This window comes from Gekko japonicus, unplaced genomic scaffold (assembly GCF_001447785.1).
Source record: "Gekko japonicus isolate JY-2015 unplaced genomic scaffold, Gekko_japonicus_V1.1 scaffold126, whole genome shotgun sequence".
In the NCBI taxonomy this organism is placed as follows: domain Eukaryota; kingdom Metazoa; phylum Chordata; class Lepidosauria; order Squamata; family Gekkonidae; genus Gekko; species Gekko japonicus.
In genome coordinates, this window is record NW_015162477.1 from 481,516 (window position 1) to 499,253 (window position 17,738).

At 42.2% G+C, this 17,738-nt stretch overlaps 1 protein-coding gene across 1 annotated transcript in view; it reads right to left on the bottom strand.

Moving 5' to 3' along the window:
• The window catches only part of FBN2 (fibrillin 2), a 255,889-nt gene that overhangs the window by 144,133 nt on the left and 94,018 nt on the right, over nt 1-17,738 (bottom strand). The window contains exons 11-12 of the mRNA XM_015405784.1: nt 10,878-11,015; nt 1,672-1,791 (exon numbers count right to left, since the gene is read on the bottom strand). Of these exons, the coding sequence (XP_015261270.1) occupies nt 1,672-1,791; nt 10,878-11,015 (258 nt within the window). The remainder of the gene's footprint in view (nt 1-1,671; nt 1,792-10,877; nt 11,016-17,738) is intronic.

Sequence of the window (17,738 nt, forward strand, 5' to 3'; positions counted from 1 at the left end):
AGAGTCCTCTGCTCTTAACCACTACAGCATATTGATATGTCCAGGGTTGACCCCTCTGTCCCCGCTCTTTCCTTGGGACCGCAAGCCCCACTGATGGCACATCACACCAGCAAGCTGCAACACATTGTAAAGTTGTCTGTCTGGTCACAGCAGGGTGCAGTCTTCCTTAATGGAGTTGACTTGGGAGTCAGTCAACTTGAAGGAGCGCAGCCAGCTCTCAGCTGCATGCTCAGCAGTAGAAGCCAACTCACCTGACCCTGGGGAGCCCTTGTAAAGGGGCAGAAAGAGCAGGTAGCACTGACTTCCTTAGAGGAGGTAGGGTTGGGCAGCCAGCCCTTTAAAGAGGTCCAAGGGAAAGTGCTGGTGAGCTCATCAACCCAAGACAAGGATCCATTGGGCCAGGGCCTGTCACTTCCTAGGACTGGGTTGCAGAGAGAGGACTGGCTGAGTCAGAGGTTAGCATTCCCCGGGGGGAGTATTCAAACAGCGTGTCCAGGCGCAGCCAGGGAGGAGAGCTAGACTCATTCCCTAGCAGGTGGGAATAGGTAGATCAGCAGAGCAGAGTGTGGGATCTGGGTGAAGGCTCTACCCTGGAGGCTCTACCCTGAAACACTTGTTCAACAAAAGCAACCCTGGAGGGTAAGACAGCCCCAGACTTGAACCCAGCACCAAGGGAACCTGATATGACTTAAGGATTTACACCATTAGATCAAGCACTGTAACTTACTGCTTGCTTTAGGAAACCTTAAGGTGCAACTAGACAAGACGCTGCAGAATTATGATCATATTACCTGTCTCTTTAAATTTCTATAAGCAAAATCTACAAACAATTCTGAACTGCACCAGGATCATGGCACTAGTTGTTTTTCTAATGTAAATATTCCCTAGCCACCATTTAACCTAATAAGGAAAACATATCTTACCATCAGTAATTAGTAAATTATTTTTACACACAAAACAAAATATTTAACACTAAAGGGATGCTCTATTAAATAATATTTTGTGAAATCTGCAGCATTACAAAGGAAAATGGTTCTACCTAGTTTAAAGCTAAATTATCAGAATCTGGTTATCAAAGGCCTAAAGGTTGGCTGAAGTTTGTTGTTCTACTGAAGATAATTAGACTTAAGTTACTTATAAAACTAATTATTCTACTGGCTTCAGTTCATGATAAGCAGACTCTCTTTGTCCAGTTTATAACTGATCAGCTTAAACACAGAGACAAGAAATATACCTATCCTAAATCAATCCTTGATTTGCCAAAGACTTCAAAATTACATGTAATGACAGATCACTCAGATCCCAGAGGATCTAGCTCATGACTAGCTTCAATGGGACAATGACAAATAATTCTTGCTTGATCAATGGCCTTTCACTTGGCTTCTGGGGTCTGGAGTTACAGTTTATCATGACTGAATGTAAAAATGAGATGCATTTAGCTCTCCACAAGATTATCAGAGTTTTAAATAGATACGTTAATGTGCAAGCAGATTTGTTAAATTTTTCTTTTGCTGTTACTCTAGGTTTAATTAAATTCCTTCAAACATTACATCATGGTCATGGTTTAGTGAATAGACAAAACTCAGTTGTTTTCAAAATCCCCAGTGAACTAACTCAAAACAAACTTAAGCATGTGCAAAGTCTACAAATGTGCAAGTAAAACTTTTTTACCAATGCAAGCTTGCTTTGTAGGAGTTCTTTGGAAACCTGTATGGCATTTGCAATAATAGGATCCAGGTGTGTTCACACAGTCTCCATTAGAGCATGGATTTGATATGCACTCATCAACATCTGTTGGCATCAGAAAGAAGACAATCAGATTTCACAAGATATGCAGAATAGCTTTCTCAAATTCAATCACACTTAACCACACATTTCTTAAGGCTCTGAAAGCCATTTAGTAGAAAGGCAGACCATAAAACTAAATAAACATTTCAGAGTTTTTGGCTAGATTTTAAACAGTGCTTGAGAACAGCAGCAACCTAATTTACAAAAGTATGTAATTAGCCAAGGGGCTATTAAATTAATATCTGGGTACAGAACCTAACATTTTTGCAGAATTTTTTGTTGTTCCACTCTATGGTGGCAGATATCCACAGAAATTCCATGAACTACCTCAACACCTTCTACATATATGTGCATATGCAACCAAAAAATTGCTTTTTTCTTTCTTGCATCCTTGGGTTTATTATACATCCAGACACTGCTTCTGGAAAGTTTAGCACTAATGGTATATTATTTATTTTGCTGTGAATCTCTAAGTTTATTCAAGATGTTGTATATCCAGCTACATATATATTTTTCCCATCTCAGCAGCATGCCAAGACTGTGTACATCCAGCTAAACAAAGGCAGCCAGCAACACTGCTTGCTTTTCAACCTTCCACCAGGGGAATTTTCATTCCATTACTATTGCAAAAACATTGCTGTGAGTACTCTGAAGGGCAGAGCTAGAGGAAACTTATCCCACCTGAGCCTGATCTCTCTGGGGACACAACCTATCCTAAACTCATGTCCCAGTCTGAGAGTGTTGGAAAAGGCAATGTCTGGTGTACAAAGAAAAAGAGAAGAAGACCCTGAAGGGAGCAGCAAGAAGACAATTAGATAGGATTGTGAGGTCAGCACCTTCTCTCCGTTAAGTCTCCTGCCTTGGCTGTCTCCAGATTGCTGCTCTTAGGGCAATTTTCTCCTTCTCAGAAGTGCCACACTCAGTCTCTCTCTTCGCTAGAGATGTAGTTAGGACCCTGTCTCTCTCTCCTCTTTCCTATCAAGTATATTAAATAAACTAAATAAACTTCTATCTACTATTTAATCAGGTTGTACGTTGCTGTGTTAACTACTTTCCCAACAGAGAGCCTAGTACTGACAGAGGCTTAAGCTTCATCTGATACTGCTAAAATTAAAGGAAGGGGCTATTGGCCTCAAATGCCTTTGTAAAAAATGAATAGTTGCTCAAGCAAATGGGACTGGAGCTAATACAATGATTACTCCTGTAATAATTCAACAATTATCCAATATCAATAGCTGAAAGCTTTTAGAACTGAGGCAAGGCTTTCTCTCATTCAGAATACCCAGTGCTTGGAACAGATCCCACATGCTTCCTACACATTATTTCTCTTCCCCTAAATTTGAAGAGATAATCTTGCCTTCCCTAATATAAATTCTAATAACTAAACAGAAAAGTGATGGCATACTTTAGAGATCAAGGAAGTTCTTAATTTCTGCAGTTCTAGTTTAGAGAAATCTGAACTCCAATACTTTATATAGTGATCCTACGTGATCTGCTTTTTAGTATATACAAAGACTACAGAAGAGAGTATCTTTGTCAGGTTACTCAAAGTGTATGTGGAAGTCCCCAAAGCACCAATCACAATCCATAGGCATGGAGAAGGAACAGAAAAACTCCCTTTCGGCCAACTAGCACCAATGGTGACACTTACAAATGAGGAAAGTTGAGTGCAAAAATCTTTTCCCTAACTCAAATGAGTGGGGAATGGGAACCATGGCCTCTCCTGGTCCTGCCAAGTTAGTTCAGAAGAAGAGGTCTGTTCCCTGATTTCAAATATAGGGGCTATCTAGCCTCTGGGTATCCTAGATCTCTTTAAGAATAGTTTATTTTCAGATCATATAAACCTTTAAGAATGGGGACTGGGAAAGAAAGAAAGAAAAAATTAAGTTAGTTTAGTGACACACAAGAATTAGACAAGAAGGAATGGCCAAAACATTGTTGGCCTCTAAACAGACAGATGGTCTGGGAATTGAGGGGAAACCCCTTTCCTTGAAGCTAATATTCTAAGAAGCTGCCTAAGAGCAAGAGGACATACACTTGAGAATGCTTCTTGCCATCCCAAGTGCATTCCCCCCCCCCCACATCTTTGGAAAAGGTCATTTTTTGCCCTTGTTCTTTCTCTCCCAAGTGAGCAATGGAAATGGTTAGATGATATAAAGGAGGTGGGCAGCAGTTGCTTCGTGTCATTGGCTCCTTTCATGGCTTACATAGGTACTGGAGCGATCTATTCCATGTTTGGTTGATACTCGTGACTACAGACTCCATTGTCAATTTTTGTTTAGATTTCTTTTTTTTTGTATAAGTGTTTTATTATTTTCCTACTACAAATACTAACCACACTACAAACACTAAAACACTACAAAAACTAAATCACTAAACTAAAACATAAGCTAGACAAGGATCATACAATATGATTAACCGTTAGCTTAAACAAAGTTCCCTCTATAGTAAGATTAATGGATTGGAGCTATTTCTTAAAGCTTCTATTACAAACTGGTATTGGCATATTTAAATCAGGTAGGTACAGCTTAAACAAACTTTCAAGCTTATAAAATTATATTATTTCTTTTTCTTTCCTCTATGTTTCTTTTTATCGAAGTTCCATTGGACTTTCAGGAGTTTTGGGGCCGCAGCCCCTTTTTCTGATTGGGAGTCCTGGAGTACTGCTCGCTGTGTTTTCTGAACTTCCCGACCCATATGAGCTGCCTTCTTCTTCCTCTGTTGTTCTTTTATCATTCGCTGGTCTTTGTTGCTGTTCCAAAAACAACTTCACTTTTAAGACAGAGTCAATCCTTTTTTTTATCTTTATAGTTGAAGACAAGTCCCTCAGGTATTATCCATCTGTAGGGTGTGGAGTTTTTCTGCAAAAAGGTGGTTAAGTTTTTGTATTGTTTCCTCTTCTTTCTTATCTCGAATGGTATGTCTTTTAGGACTGATTTCTTCGTCTTTGTTTTTTAGGGTTGTCCCACTTATGGCCTTGAGCACCTCATCTCTTGTAGATTTCTTTGAGAATCATACCCAGGCAGGTTTTTTTATATTAATAAATTCTGGATATGTCCAATAGATCATATCCATATCGCTTTGCAATAGATCCGCTGTTAAACCTGTCATTGGGGCCAATGCTTCACTTAAGATTTTCTTCAGATTCTCATCCTTCTGTTCAGGGACACCTTGAAATCTCAGAACATAAGCTGATTTTTCCATTAGGAGTCTTAAAAGCTGGTCTTTATCAGAGGTCCTCTCTTTCTCCACTACCTCCAGTCTTTGCTTGATTGCTTTTGTCTTGGCTTCAACCTTTTTCACAGATTTTGCTGTCTCCTCTGCTTTTATATTAGTCTCTTTCAGTTGTTTTTGAAGTGCTTCAAATTTGTAATTGAGATTAGTCATCTGATCCAGCAAGAGTGTGCAGTGCTGTAGCCAACATGTTGGGAAAGTCAGTATTTGCTTCCTGTTTAGCAGCCGGAAGTGCTGATCTGGCAGTTCCAAGAGAGTGCTTCATTGTCATCACCATCTTTTCTGCCCAGCTAGTCACTGTTTACAATTCAGGGAAAGTTTCTTAAAGTCAGCAAAAGTTTGTTTATAGAGTCACTTTAGATAAATCTGTACTTTACTTGATTAAATCCAAAATCGCCATTACTCCTATCCACATATATCAATTAAACAGTTCGTTTAAAGTTGTGGGGGAGAAAACTCCCTCCCCCTCCGCCATTGCAGATCAGAGCTTCGGATGGCTGCTTAGCCACATATCCAGTTAATGAGGAATAACACTCAGGCTTCATTTCATGCCGGCTGCAGAGGTAGGGAGAGCTTTATAAATCCGCTAAATCACTTGTTCGCTCATCTGGTGTGCGCCTCTTGGTGCCATGATGATGCCGTGGCAGCGTGACCTGTCAGGGCAAACAGGAGCCTCAATCCCTTGGCCATGGCCTCGGGAGATGCACCTCTTGCGCCCCAGGCTGGGATCCCCCTCCAAGGGCTCCGGGGGGATCTGGAATCATATGGTACCCCTCCTGTCCGCCACATCACGGGCCACCCCTATCGGAGCTCCAATGGAGTGCACCCGCCATTCGAGTTGCCGAAACCGGAAGTCAATTTTTGTTTAGATTCCTGTTTGCATAGCATAGGCACCAAATAAGCTACACTTAAACTATATGCAGACGGTGACTGCAGCCATGAATTAAAAGATGCCTGCTCCTTGGGAGGAAGCTATGGCAAACCTAGACAGCATAATACAAAGTAGAGCTATCACCCTGCCAACAAAAATCCGTATGGTCAAAGTGATGATATTCCCACTAGTAACATATGGCTGTGAAACTTGGACCATAAGGAAGGCCAAGTGCCGAAGAATAAATGCTTTCGAATTATGGTGCTGGAGAAGACTCTTGAGAGTCCCTTGGACTGCAAGATCAAATCAGTCAATCCTAAAAGAAATGAAACCTGACTGTTCCCTGGAAGGCCAAATACTGAAGCTGAAGCTCAAATACTTTGGCCACCAAATGAGAAGGGAGCACTCACTGGAAAAGACCCTGATGCTGGGAAAGATTGAAGGTAAAAGAAGAAGGGAACAACAAAGGATGAGATGGTTAGACAATGTTATCGATGCAATGGACATGAAATTAAGCAAACTCTGGAAGACAGCGGAAGACAGGAGGGCCTGGCGTGATGTGGTCCATGGGGTCGCGAAGAGTCAGACTTGACTGTGTGGCTGAACAACAACAAATGTTGGCATTACGGGTGTGCATTCGGCTTTGCCAAATGGAATAAATACCTGAAAAATACCTTATTGGTATTTTTTATTATTGGTAAATACCTTATTGGTATTTTTTTTTTGTATTTGTTCAGCCGACAATAAGGTTCAGCTGACGATAAGGTGCTCCCAAATAAAAGCCAATCTTATTCAGCTTCTATTCAGGTGCACAACCCGAATCAGGGAGGCTTTCCCTTCCCTTCCTTTCACCAGGCGGTCTTCCAGAGGCTGGTTGGGAAATGGAAGACAGATAGGGGAGGCATCTTTAAATGCCTCCACAATCTGTCTTCACTTTCTTCTTCTTTTTTTAAGCCCCTGGAGGGGATTTTTTATTGCATTTTTTAATAACACTACAAACTACAACAGAAAAAGGGAGGGGGAACACATTTATAGGATAAAGAAAGATACCCACTACTGACTAAAAACCCAAGAGAGGAGATCGTCCCACCAGCTTAACCATACATTTAGTCTTGATCCCATTAATCTTACTATCAACTGAGTCAAGTTTAACATTATCTTTTTCAAATCTTAAGTTTAACTGTCATACAGAAACACCCCAAAGCATCTCACTTCAACATTTTTAAAAGGCACAATTCAGAGTCCTTCAGCCTTTACTTCTCCTTGCCTAGTCTCTTCCGAAGCTTATAAGTACTTTTAGGGGCTACCGCCCCTTTCTCTGAAAGATAGTCCTCCCCGGAGGATTCCGAGTCCAGCTCACCATAGGACTTACTTTTTCTCCTTCCTTCCCTGGCCCTCCCATCTGGACTCTTAAAAATTCCTGTGCTTTCTGGACAGAGTCAATCTTTTCTTTTTTATCCTTAATTTTGAAGGTTACACCTTCTGAAGTTAACCATCTATATCCAATTGCATTTGTCTGTAGAAAAAGAGTTAATTCTTTATATTTCTTTCTCCTTTGTCTTATTTCAAATGGAATGTCTTTTAACATTCTGATGATATTCTCCCCAACTTTCAGGGGTGCTCCAGATACTGCTTTCAGGATTGTATCCCTCACATGCCTCTTCGAGAATCTTACCACAATTTCCCCAGGCAGATTATTTTTCTTTATATATCCTGAATATGACCTGTAGGCCATATCCATTTCGTTTAACAAGAGTTCCGCCTTCATATCTGTCACTGGGGCCAATACTTCACTCATTAGTTCCTTAAGATTCTCTCCCTTTGTCTCTGGCAAGCCCTGGAAGCGAAGTATCATATTAGCCTTTTCCATTTGTAATTGTAGCAGCTGATCTTCTGTAGAAACTTGCTTCTTTTCCAACTTTTGAACTTTCTTTTTCACCTTTTGTGCAGTGGCGTCCACTTCTTTCACCTTTTCAGCCGTTTCATTCATCATTTTCAATATCTCAGTTGTCTGTGTCTGCTGTGTGGTGATGCACTGAGTCATTTTCAACATCTGATCCTTGAGGTTACTCATTTGGTCCAGTAGAGGGCGCATGGATTCTGCCAAAGTCTTTGCCAGCTCATTAGCTCCTTCCGGTTTAGGGCTCTCCGTTAGTTTCGATTTTGAAAGTTTCTCTTTCTCCGTCCTTTTCCCTGCCATCTTTCTCTGTTGTTTACTTTGGAAAATATTTTGAAAGTCTCTGAATATGCACTCAAACGCCTGAACTCGCCTTGGTAAGTATTTCTTAACAGTTATGCATGCCTTCTCTTCCACTCCCCCCCCCTATTCGCTCAAAAGTTCATGTGGTTAGGAGGCGTCCCTCCCCCACCCGCTTCACTTTCCGTTTTTCAACATGGGGTAGGGAGCTTTCTTTTTCTCTTTAACCGTCGTTTCGCTCAGTCAGACTCATGTTCATATCTGGTCTTCCGACCCCCCCTTTACTTCATTTCATCTGTTCGATCTCCTACGCTTGCCCCGGTCAGCGTCACTAGGTCCCATTCGGGCACTGCGAAGGAAGGACCATTGGGACGGAGGAGCGCCTCAATTCACCCACAACGCGTAGGCGAAGAGGCAACTCCTCATAAGTCCCCTGGTTAGGAGCCTTCCACAAGGCTCCCTGGGGGGGGGGTAATGGGCCAGCGCTCCCCCTCCTTCCCGCTGTGCACAGACCGCATCCCCGGGAGGACTGGGAGATGCGTCTGTCTAGCGTGCCGCCAACAACCAGAAGCCGTCTTCACTTTCATTCCCATCCGGCCTGCCACTACGGGGGCTCTGCTGGGCTGCCCGTTGAAGCCAGGCAGCCCAGCAGACCCCGGAAAACAGCTGATCCTGCAGGAAGAAGCCTTCCCTTGGCTTCCCCAGGTGCCCCACAGCCACAGGACAACTGAAGAAGATGATCCAAGGAGGGAAGGCAGTTTAAGCTGCCTTTCCTTGACTTCCTCAGGTGCCCCGCAGCTATGAGGTGCCTGGGAAAGCCAATCCTGGGAGGTGGGCGAGCTGGGAAAGGGAGGGAGTCATTTAAACATGCCTCCCCAATGAGTCTTCCCTTCCCCAGCTGCCCAGCTGTTTCCACTGGTCAATTTCACTCCACAGCTGATTCATGGAGAGTGAAACTGACCAGAGGGAAGGTGGCTGGGGAAGTTAAGGCTCCAATTCCATTATACTCTATGGGGACTTTCCCCATAGGGTATAATGGTACCAAATATGTTCGGCAATACTGATTTTCCCTGAATCCCAATATCATATTGATATTGGGATTTCTGAATATCAGTATATACCAATATTTTTCGGGCTTAGTTTACCTGAACCAGAAAAATACCTTTGTTGTTTTTGGTGCACACCCCTAGTTGGCATGCCACCAACACAGTATACCATAAGATAGCTCTGAAAATGTATCTGCCTTGCACTATGGACTTTTTGAATCTTCTACTGAACAGTATGCAGCAGTTTATACTCCTTTTCCCCATACTACTCTATAGTCAAACATAAAGAAAAGTGTTACTCTCATTTGCAGCAAACCAAGCTGCCCTCCTGGATTATTTGATTCTGCACTCAGTACTATACAATAGTACATAGTTTCATCACAATAAAGCTCACAGTTTGAAGTATAGCCTATATAACTCATAACTGTTAGTTTTATTTACATAAAATAAAAGATCATCTTGAACGAATTTACAATATTGAGCACTTAATTGCTTGTAAGCAGAAGGTGTTTATAAACAGGAAACCGCTTGGAATGAAAACACATAATTTGTGGGAAATGTTCAAATAGATTTTCATATGACAGTAAAGAAATACATTTTTCTTAAATGATAAGCAAATCTGAAATACTGGCAGCAATTCTTTGTCAATTATTTCATAACCTCTATAGAAGACATATCTTATTTATCTTCTGAGCCACCTATTTAAACTTTGCACTCCCCATATTATTATGTACTGGTGATGGAAGGAAGTAAAGATAAATGCACTATGGCTTTTTAATAAACCAATGAATAAAATTATTGCTTTTTGTTGAAAATCATAGCAAAGGCATGTAATCTTCTTGTAAAAAAAACCCAGCATCTCCTAATGAAAGCACATTCTGCACTTCAATTAGTACAATTTTGCCTTCCTTATCATATGCCCACTGTACCACCCAACTTACCCTGTTAACTGTTCAAACTGTTTCTCTTTGAACACCTTCCAATTCTCTAAATGTCCCTGCAGCTCTCCTTAGTGGCCCAGCTCTTGTGGAAGTTCATTACAAATTACTTAGAGGTTTAGAGGGTTCCCCCCCAGAACAATCCAGTGACTTCAAAAACAGTTTCCTTATGAAAGCTTTTATAAATTAACCAGTGCTTAGTTCAAAATGGTTTTTAGTCATTTGTTACTGATTCTGTTGCAACAATTTAGAAGTAATCTCAAACTCCGGTTCCAAATGTGTTCTAACAGTTCAGTAACTATTCTCACTTCATAGGACACTCCTGATATGACGTTGCTAAAACTCATCCAGAATTCGTTTTAATTAAGAGACTATCAGATCATTTAGACACCACACAGGGTTTTGTATAACTGTCATCAGTTTACATGAAACAAAACAGCCTTATCAGGTTTCTGGTCTCTTTTTTAGTGATTTTTTTCACTACAAAATTGTATGCCAATCTGCAACAAAGGCAAATTTTTAAAAACAAGAGCTAGCCAACAAATATTTTACCTCGCATTCCCCTAATTAATACCTATTGTATAGGTTTTTCTATCACTTTGGTTCAAATAACTGACACAATTTTTCATTGTTACAAGCTCATGTGCAATTGTCTCATTTTATCATGATGAAGGCTTCAGAGCACAGTAGGGAATCTAGAAACAATATATACATTCAGCTTAAAAGCAACTAGAGTTTCTTATAGGAAGTGACTGAGGATGTTTAGCAAAAAAAGTGAGTATCAAGCAGAAAGCTATACTCACCAATACAGTCTCCATTTGCATCTTGCTTATATCCCATATTGCATTCACAACGATAACTGGAAATGGTTGGTATGCAGCGCCCATTTAAACAAAGATTTGGATGATGCTTACAGATATCTATTGTTTGATTGAGTATTGCTAAGAAAAAAATGCAGAACCAACCTCCATTAAAAAATAAAAATGAACTTGCTTTTATACTCGTTTGTGTTTATAACTTCATGTCAACACTAACAGAACTCTAAGGTTTAATACACATAACATAAATTTCAGTCTGTACACTACCGCTTTGTTAATTCTTTGGACTTAATCAAGAGTATGGGCTCCAGATGTTATACAAGCCTAAATTTCTTTTCATACTACATTGACTTTAACAGATAATCAACAATATTGTCTATTGCCTTGACAGAACACTGACATATATGTATTTTACATATATATATATACACACACACACACACACATTAGTAAACATATTTAATTATTAGCTGTATATCAGGAGATGAGATAAAGGAAGATGAGGATGGAAGATATGTTTTACACTTGTTGCCCAAAACAAATCACAGTTGCTTACCTATAACTTAAGTGTTCTATAGTTCATAACATTGCATTGCACCTCTTCAAATCATCATTAGACTTTTTATACAACTATTAGCACTTTTTCACATCTAAAGCTTTCTAAAGGTTCCTGCATAGTCCCATTCCTTATGTAGGACTGCGAAGAGACTGTGAAGAAGAGCCATTTCTCTTGGTGTGGACCGGTGTCCCAGCTTCACTCCTCCCAGTGGCTTACTGCTCTGCCTCAAAGGCTTCAGCCTGATTGCAGGATTTATTCACAATCCAGATCCTCTGGAATGGCCTCCCAGAGGAAGTGCATGGGGTTCTTTCTCTGCTAGTTTTTAGAAAACATTGTAATGGTTCAAATAGAAAAGATCATGAAGTCTCAATTTGCATCAGGACCAAGCAGGGAAGGAACAGTGAATTCAATACTCAAAGCTTCCACTCAGTTCATTATTTGAATCAAGTTAACAGGGCCAAGCAGGGAAGGAACAGTGAATTCAACACTCAGAACTTCCACACAGTTCATTATTTGAAAACAGTTTCCTTGCTTTGTTATTACCATTTTAAGGGGAAAGTTATGTTTTTATAAAGGACAAATCTTTTCTCAATTAAAAATGCTAATAACAAAAGAGGAACCCTAGCTTCTAACTGTGAAACTGAGTGGAGGCTGATGGATTGCACAGCCTCAAGGCAAATCAAGCCCACACAATTAGTATTTTTTTGGAGAGAACACAACACATGGTTTCCATCTTATCCATTTCTGTAAGAGCTCTGAGACAATTCTATTACAGGACAGTTCCTCGCTGAATTTACGAGCTATGTGATGGTCTACTGTCCTCTCCTTGGTGAGGACAAACATTGATCTATCTAATTCTTAACATGGCCCCATCTGTGGATACTTAAATAAAGAGACTAGGGACATGGATGGACAATACATATCTTTTTACAAACCCGAGAAAAGCCCCAGGTTTGCAGAAAAGTCTGAAATCTAATCCCCCCCCAAAAAAACACTGAGGAGTTAAACTGCCCAATATGACAGAAGCCACGCTTGTCGCTCTAAGAAACAAATGCTCTCATTGGCCATCGCTAGGCATCACAACCGTATTGCCAGCTTTGGTTTCTGCCATTAAAAGGCAGGGGGAGGGGGCAGCGCGCTTTCCAGGCATGTTTTGGTCTTAGAGCAACCAGCAGATGACTTGCCACTGAGTGACTTGCATGACTCACCAGGCCCAGCTTCTTGCTACTGTTTAACAGCAGCCACCACACTAAAGCTAGTGTTCATCAGTGGTTAGAGTTTCAGGCTAGGATCTGGGAGACTCGTGTTTGAATTCCCACTCTGCCACTGAAGCTCACTGGGTGACCTTGGGCTATTTACATATTCACAGCCTAATCTACCTCACAGGGCTGTTGTCAAGATAAAATGGAGGACAAGAGAATTATGTAAACTGCTTTGGGTCCCCATTGTGGAGAAAGGTGGGGTTTATATAAATGAAATAAATAAATAATAAATATAGCTGAAGATGGGGGGGTAGATAAATGGTAGATCGGTTGGTGGGTAGGAAGGATAGAAGGTAATAGGGAAATCTGAAGATATGTGGGCTGCCAGGCGGAGAGAAATAGTGTGGGAAGGGGAAAGTTCTGTTGTTATAACTAATACTCCACTCATGCATCTCATTTCTAGGTTGGTAGTATGTACTGTGCAGGGAATGTGCTGGGAGCCTTCAGTAGATGACACCTGCTGTAGGCATTTATTCTTCTATTTCTCACTGTTTAGTTTTTTCCTTATTACTTGCTGTGAAGAAATGCATTTTTTCTTTGGAGGTTTCATTTGGAATGTTGTGTACAGTTCTTATCATCGCAATGGAAAAGGTGCAGAAAAGGGCAACTGAAATGATTAAGGAGATGGAACACCTTCCCTATGAAGAAAGGTTAAAGAGGTTAGGGCTCTTTAGCTTGGAGAAACAACAGTTGAGAGGTGACATGATAGAGGTTTACAAAAATATGCATGGGAAAGAGAAGGTAGAGAAAGAAGTACTTTTCTCCCTTTCTCACAAGAGAAAAACTCATGGGCTTAATGAGAACAGGTAAGAGGAAGTACTTCTTCACCCAAAGAGTAATAACACATGGAATTCACTGCTGCAGGAAGTGGTGGCAGCTACAAGCATAGACAGCTTCAGGAGGGGACTGGATAAACATACGGAACAGAGGTCCATCTGTGACTATTAGCCTCAAGGTATAGAGGGAACACTATGTCTGGGGCAGTGATGCGCTGTATTCTTGGTGGTTGGGGAGGGAACATAGAATCATAGAGTTGGAAGGGACCTCCAGGGTTATCTAATCTAACCCCCTGCACAATGCAGGAAATTCACTGTTCCATGCCCAGAAGATGACAAAAAACCTCCAGAATCTCCAGACAAACTGGCCTGGAGAAAAATTGTTTCCTGACCCCAAAGTGGTGATCAGCATTTCCCTGAGCATGTAAGAAAGGACCACAAGAACTAAGCACTGATGCAACCCTTCCTGCCCTCCCTCTCATGATCTGCAGTGGGAAAGCTTATGGAGTTCTGGCCCTGATGGTGGGCCTCCTGATGGTACCTGGGTTTTGGTCACTGTATGACAGAGACTGTTGGAGTAGATGGGCCATTGCCCTGATCCAACTTGACTTCTCTTATGTTCCTATGTTCTCACCTCAGCCACTTTTTTAGAAATGCTAATAGGTCTAGTTAGAAACAATGGGATGGTCCAGTCTCCCCCCCCCCCCAACAGGAAACATACATTTGGAGGAATAAAGACTAGAAAGACCCCTGCCCTCCTGGGTTTTCCCAACACTTGGAAGGGCTTTTCTCTCTGTGTGTTCAACCTTTGCCACCACCTGACCTTTGTAGAACTCCTGGAGATTTCAGGAAAAGCTTCTTTGACCCAGCCTGACCTGGTCAGTGGGTAGAGAAAGAGAGATGATGGAGGAGGCTCTTTTTGGGCTGATTCCATCAAGGCAGAAAGAACTGGCTAGATAGCTATCTGACAGTAATGCTGATTCTGTGAACTGAGGTCTGGAGGAGGCGGCCATACACCTGAAAGAGGCTTGAAGGTAATGGAACTCCTGTAAAAGATCTGTAACTTTCTACGCTAAGAAGCCTGCCTTATACCTAACATCTGATAGGACACGTATAGAGGGAGGGACAAAATAATTGAGTTTTACACATTTATTTTGAATCCCTTGCTCAATCTGGTACTGTGCTAAGAGTATGCTTGTAAACATTTTCTTTTTAATAAATATTTTATAACTTTGGAAGCTGGTAGCAGTTCTCTGTACCACATTCACCTTCATTGTCTTGGGCACGCTATTTTGAAAGGAGCTCCAGGAGGAAGGGGAGGACAGTCAGTTGGCAAGTGGCTCCTCCCTCACTGGTGCACAAGTAACCTGTCCCCATGGTAACCAGGCTCCAGGCAGTGGGAGACACAGAGGCAAGGGTTCAGAACTTGGAAGGGAAGCTGTGAGTCCTGACCCTCGCAGTGGGCAATTTCTACAAAGGTCAGGTGGTGGCAAAGGTTTAACACAGAGAGAGAAAAGCCCAAGTTTTGGGAAAACCCAGGAGGGCAGGGGTAGAACAGAGCCTGCAGGCCAGAGCAGGACTGTGACACCACACTTACCTTCACTTTTTTAATCACTTCAGCCACCCCAATTTTTGGCTCTGACTCACAACACTGATCTCTTAACCCCATCATTTAGTTAAAACTGGAGACTCCTGACATACAGTATTTAAGTTTGTGGTTCTTCTTTCTTTACACATACTACCTCTCACTCCAGCCACATTAGGCTATAAAACACAGAAAATATGAAGTGTCTCTGCAGGTGTATAAATGAGAGAACTTTGATTATGGTGCCTGTGCTGCAGTGTACTGGCTGAATGGTTTGTATGTGCCCCGATTCCCTGTTCAGCAATACATTTCAGAGGCTGGATTCTCAGGATACTCTGCATCACAAGCGGTAACTTGTACTGCCAAGTGTTTTATGAATAACTATGAATGAATGAATATTAGTATAGTTTACTGTCCTTTCTTTTACTTCTACAACCTTTGATATTTAAATCTTACATTCTTTTTCTTTTTACATTCTACCATTATGAACATCTTGATCTGTAAGTGTGATAAAATGAGAAGACAGGGATAATATATACCCTAAAAACTTTGTATCTGGTAGTCATGGGGAATGGGGATTCACAACTAATCAACTATGGCATATACTCAAATCCACAGCAACCAAACCCCACCCCATAGAGAATACCATAGGCATAACCCCCACACCTGGTGAGACCCTCCTCTCTGTGCCTAGAACGATCCTATGAAGCAGGCAGAAAACTGGGCCAACTGCTCAGGAAACATTAAGTAGAACATGCTTCCAATTGTTGAGGCAGGCTGAGGGGAAAGGAGGCTTCTGAGGATGACAGTGACCGGATAAAAGCCCACAGGAAAAAAAGCCCACAGGAAAAACCCCACCGTCATAAATGCTCACAGGAAAAAAGCCGCGTGGAAAAAAGCCCAAATACATAAAAACCCACATGGAAAAATACCATGTAAAGCGCCATAGATATTTATAATTGTGGATAAACATTCATCTCTATTTATAAGAATGAACAGGTATTACTTGTATTCACATGCAACAGTTTGTGTTGTGATTTTATCAAGTATAATCCTATATATATAAAATTGTCTTACACATTGGCCATTTCCAGCTCTCCCATTGGCTGTGCTATGCACTCCATCAGCCATTGGCCATTCAATTGCCACTCAAGAATACTTGCATGTCATTGGCTGGGGGCTGGGTCCGCTCCTGTGGGACTAACTTATCCCTCAGCGGCTGTTGCTAGGCAACCAAGCTTGGTTCTGTAAGTAAAAAGATGAAGGAAAGCCTCTCCAGGGCTTTGTGAGGAACTAATTGGGGCCAGACCTGACTAGGATTGCCAGCTCCAGATTGGGAAATTCCTGGATATTTTGTGATGGAGTCTACAGAAGCCAGAGTTTGAGGAGGGGAGAGGCCTCAGCTGAACAGAATGCCATAGAGCCCACCCTCCAAAGCAGTTCTTTTCTCCGAGGGGGGGGGGAGATCTGTTGTCTGGAGTTCAGTTGTGATACCTGGCGACCTTCAGGCTCCACCTGTAGGTTAGCTACCCTACGTGTGGCAGTTAGCGTTTCAGAGCAGAATTTGCTAGACCCAGGTTCTTGCTGTAGAAGTTGAGAAGGTGATTTCGGACCAGTCACAGACTTTCAGCCTAACCTACCTCACAGGGTTGTTGTGCACATCAAAAGGGAGAGAGGAGAATGATGTAATCTGCTTTGGTCTCCACTGTGGAGAAAGACTGTACTTTTCCTCCTGGGGAATCACTGCTGCCAATCTCCAGGTGAGGGCTTGAGATCACTCAGAATTAAAACTGCTCTCCAGATGGCAGAGATCAGGGACAGATAACAGTAGGTTGATGGTTGGCTGGGAAGGAGATAGGGTTGCCAACTCCAGGTTGGGAAATTCCTGGAGATTTGCGGGGTGGAGTCTGGAAACGGTGGCGTTTGAGGAGGAGTGCGGACTCAGACAGGTACAATGCCATAGACTCCGCCCTCCAAACAAGCCATTTCCTCCTGGGAAACCATTGTTGCCAGTCTCCAGGTGAGGGCTGGAGATCACTCAGAATTAAAACTAAAGAAGTACAAAAAAGATACCTGGCTGCTTTGAAGACCTTTTTGCAGGCATACTGTTTTCTAGTTTTCCCACAACCCTATGAATGAGAAACAGAATTTGAAAAACCATGGTTTACTAAATTAAAATCTTCCCAGCATCTAATTTTTGCCCCTTAGCGAACTTACCTGCGTAAAAAGTCTTGCATTCTTCAGGGCATGGATAATAAAAGGCCTGGAACACACCAGGCTAATCCTTTTATATCTCTGGTCCCATTGTGAAACTAAAAGATCAGCCCCTCCCAACTGCAGGGACTGGTGTGATCCAGCAGGGTTCTTCTTATGTTAATTATGTTAGCCAGCCTCCTCAGCTGCTGCCCAGGGTCGGGCCATCATAGACAATTTTTAGGCAGTGGCCTAGAGCAGCCTCTTAAGAGGGGGCGCCCCCCGGCCTGCCACCACTCCCCTCCCCTGCCTAAACAGGGTAGTAAATCACGGGCCACCGGCCACCTTTCTGGGAGGGCGACCCACTTGCCCAAGGGGCGCCGAAGGCACCGTGGGGAGTAGCCTGGAGCCGGTCCTGCCTGTGGCCACCAGCGGGGGCGCATTGCTTCACAATCGCAGGCCGCCCTCTCG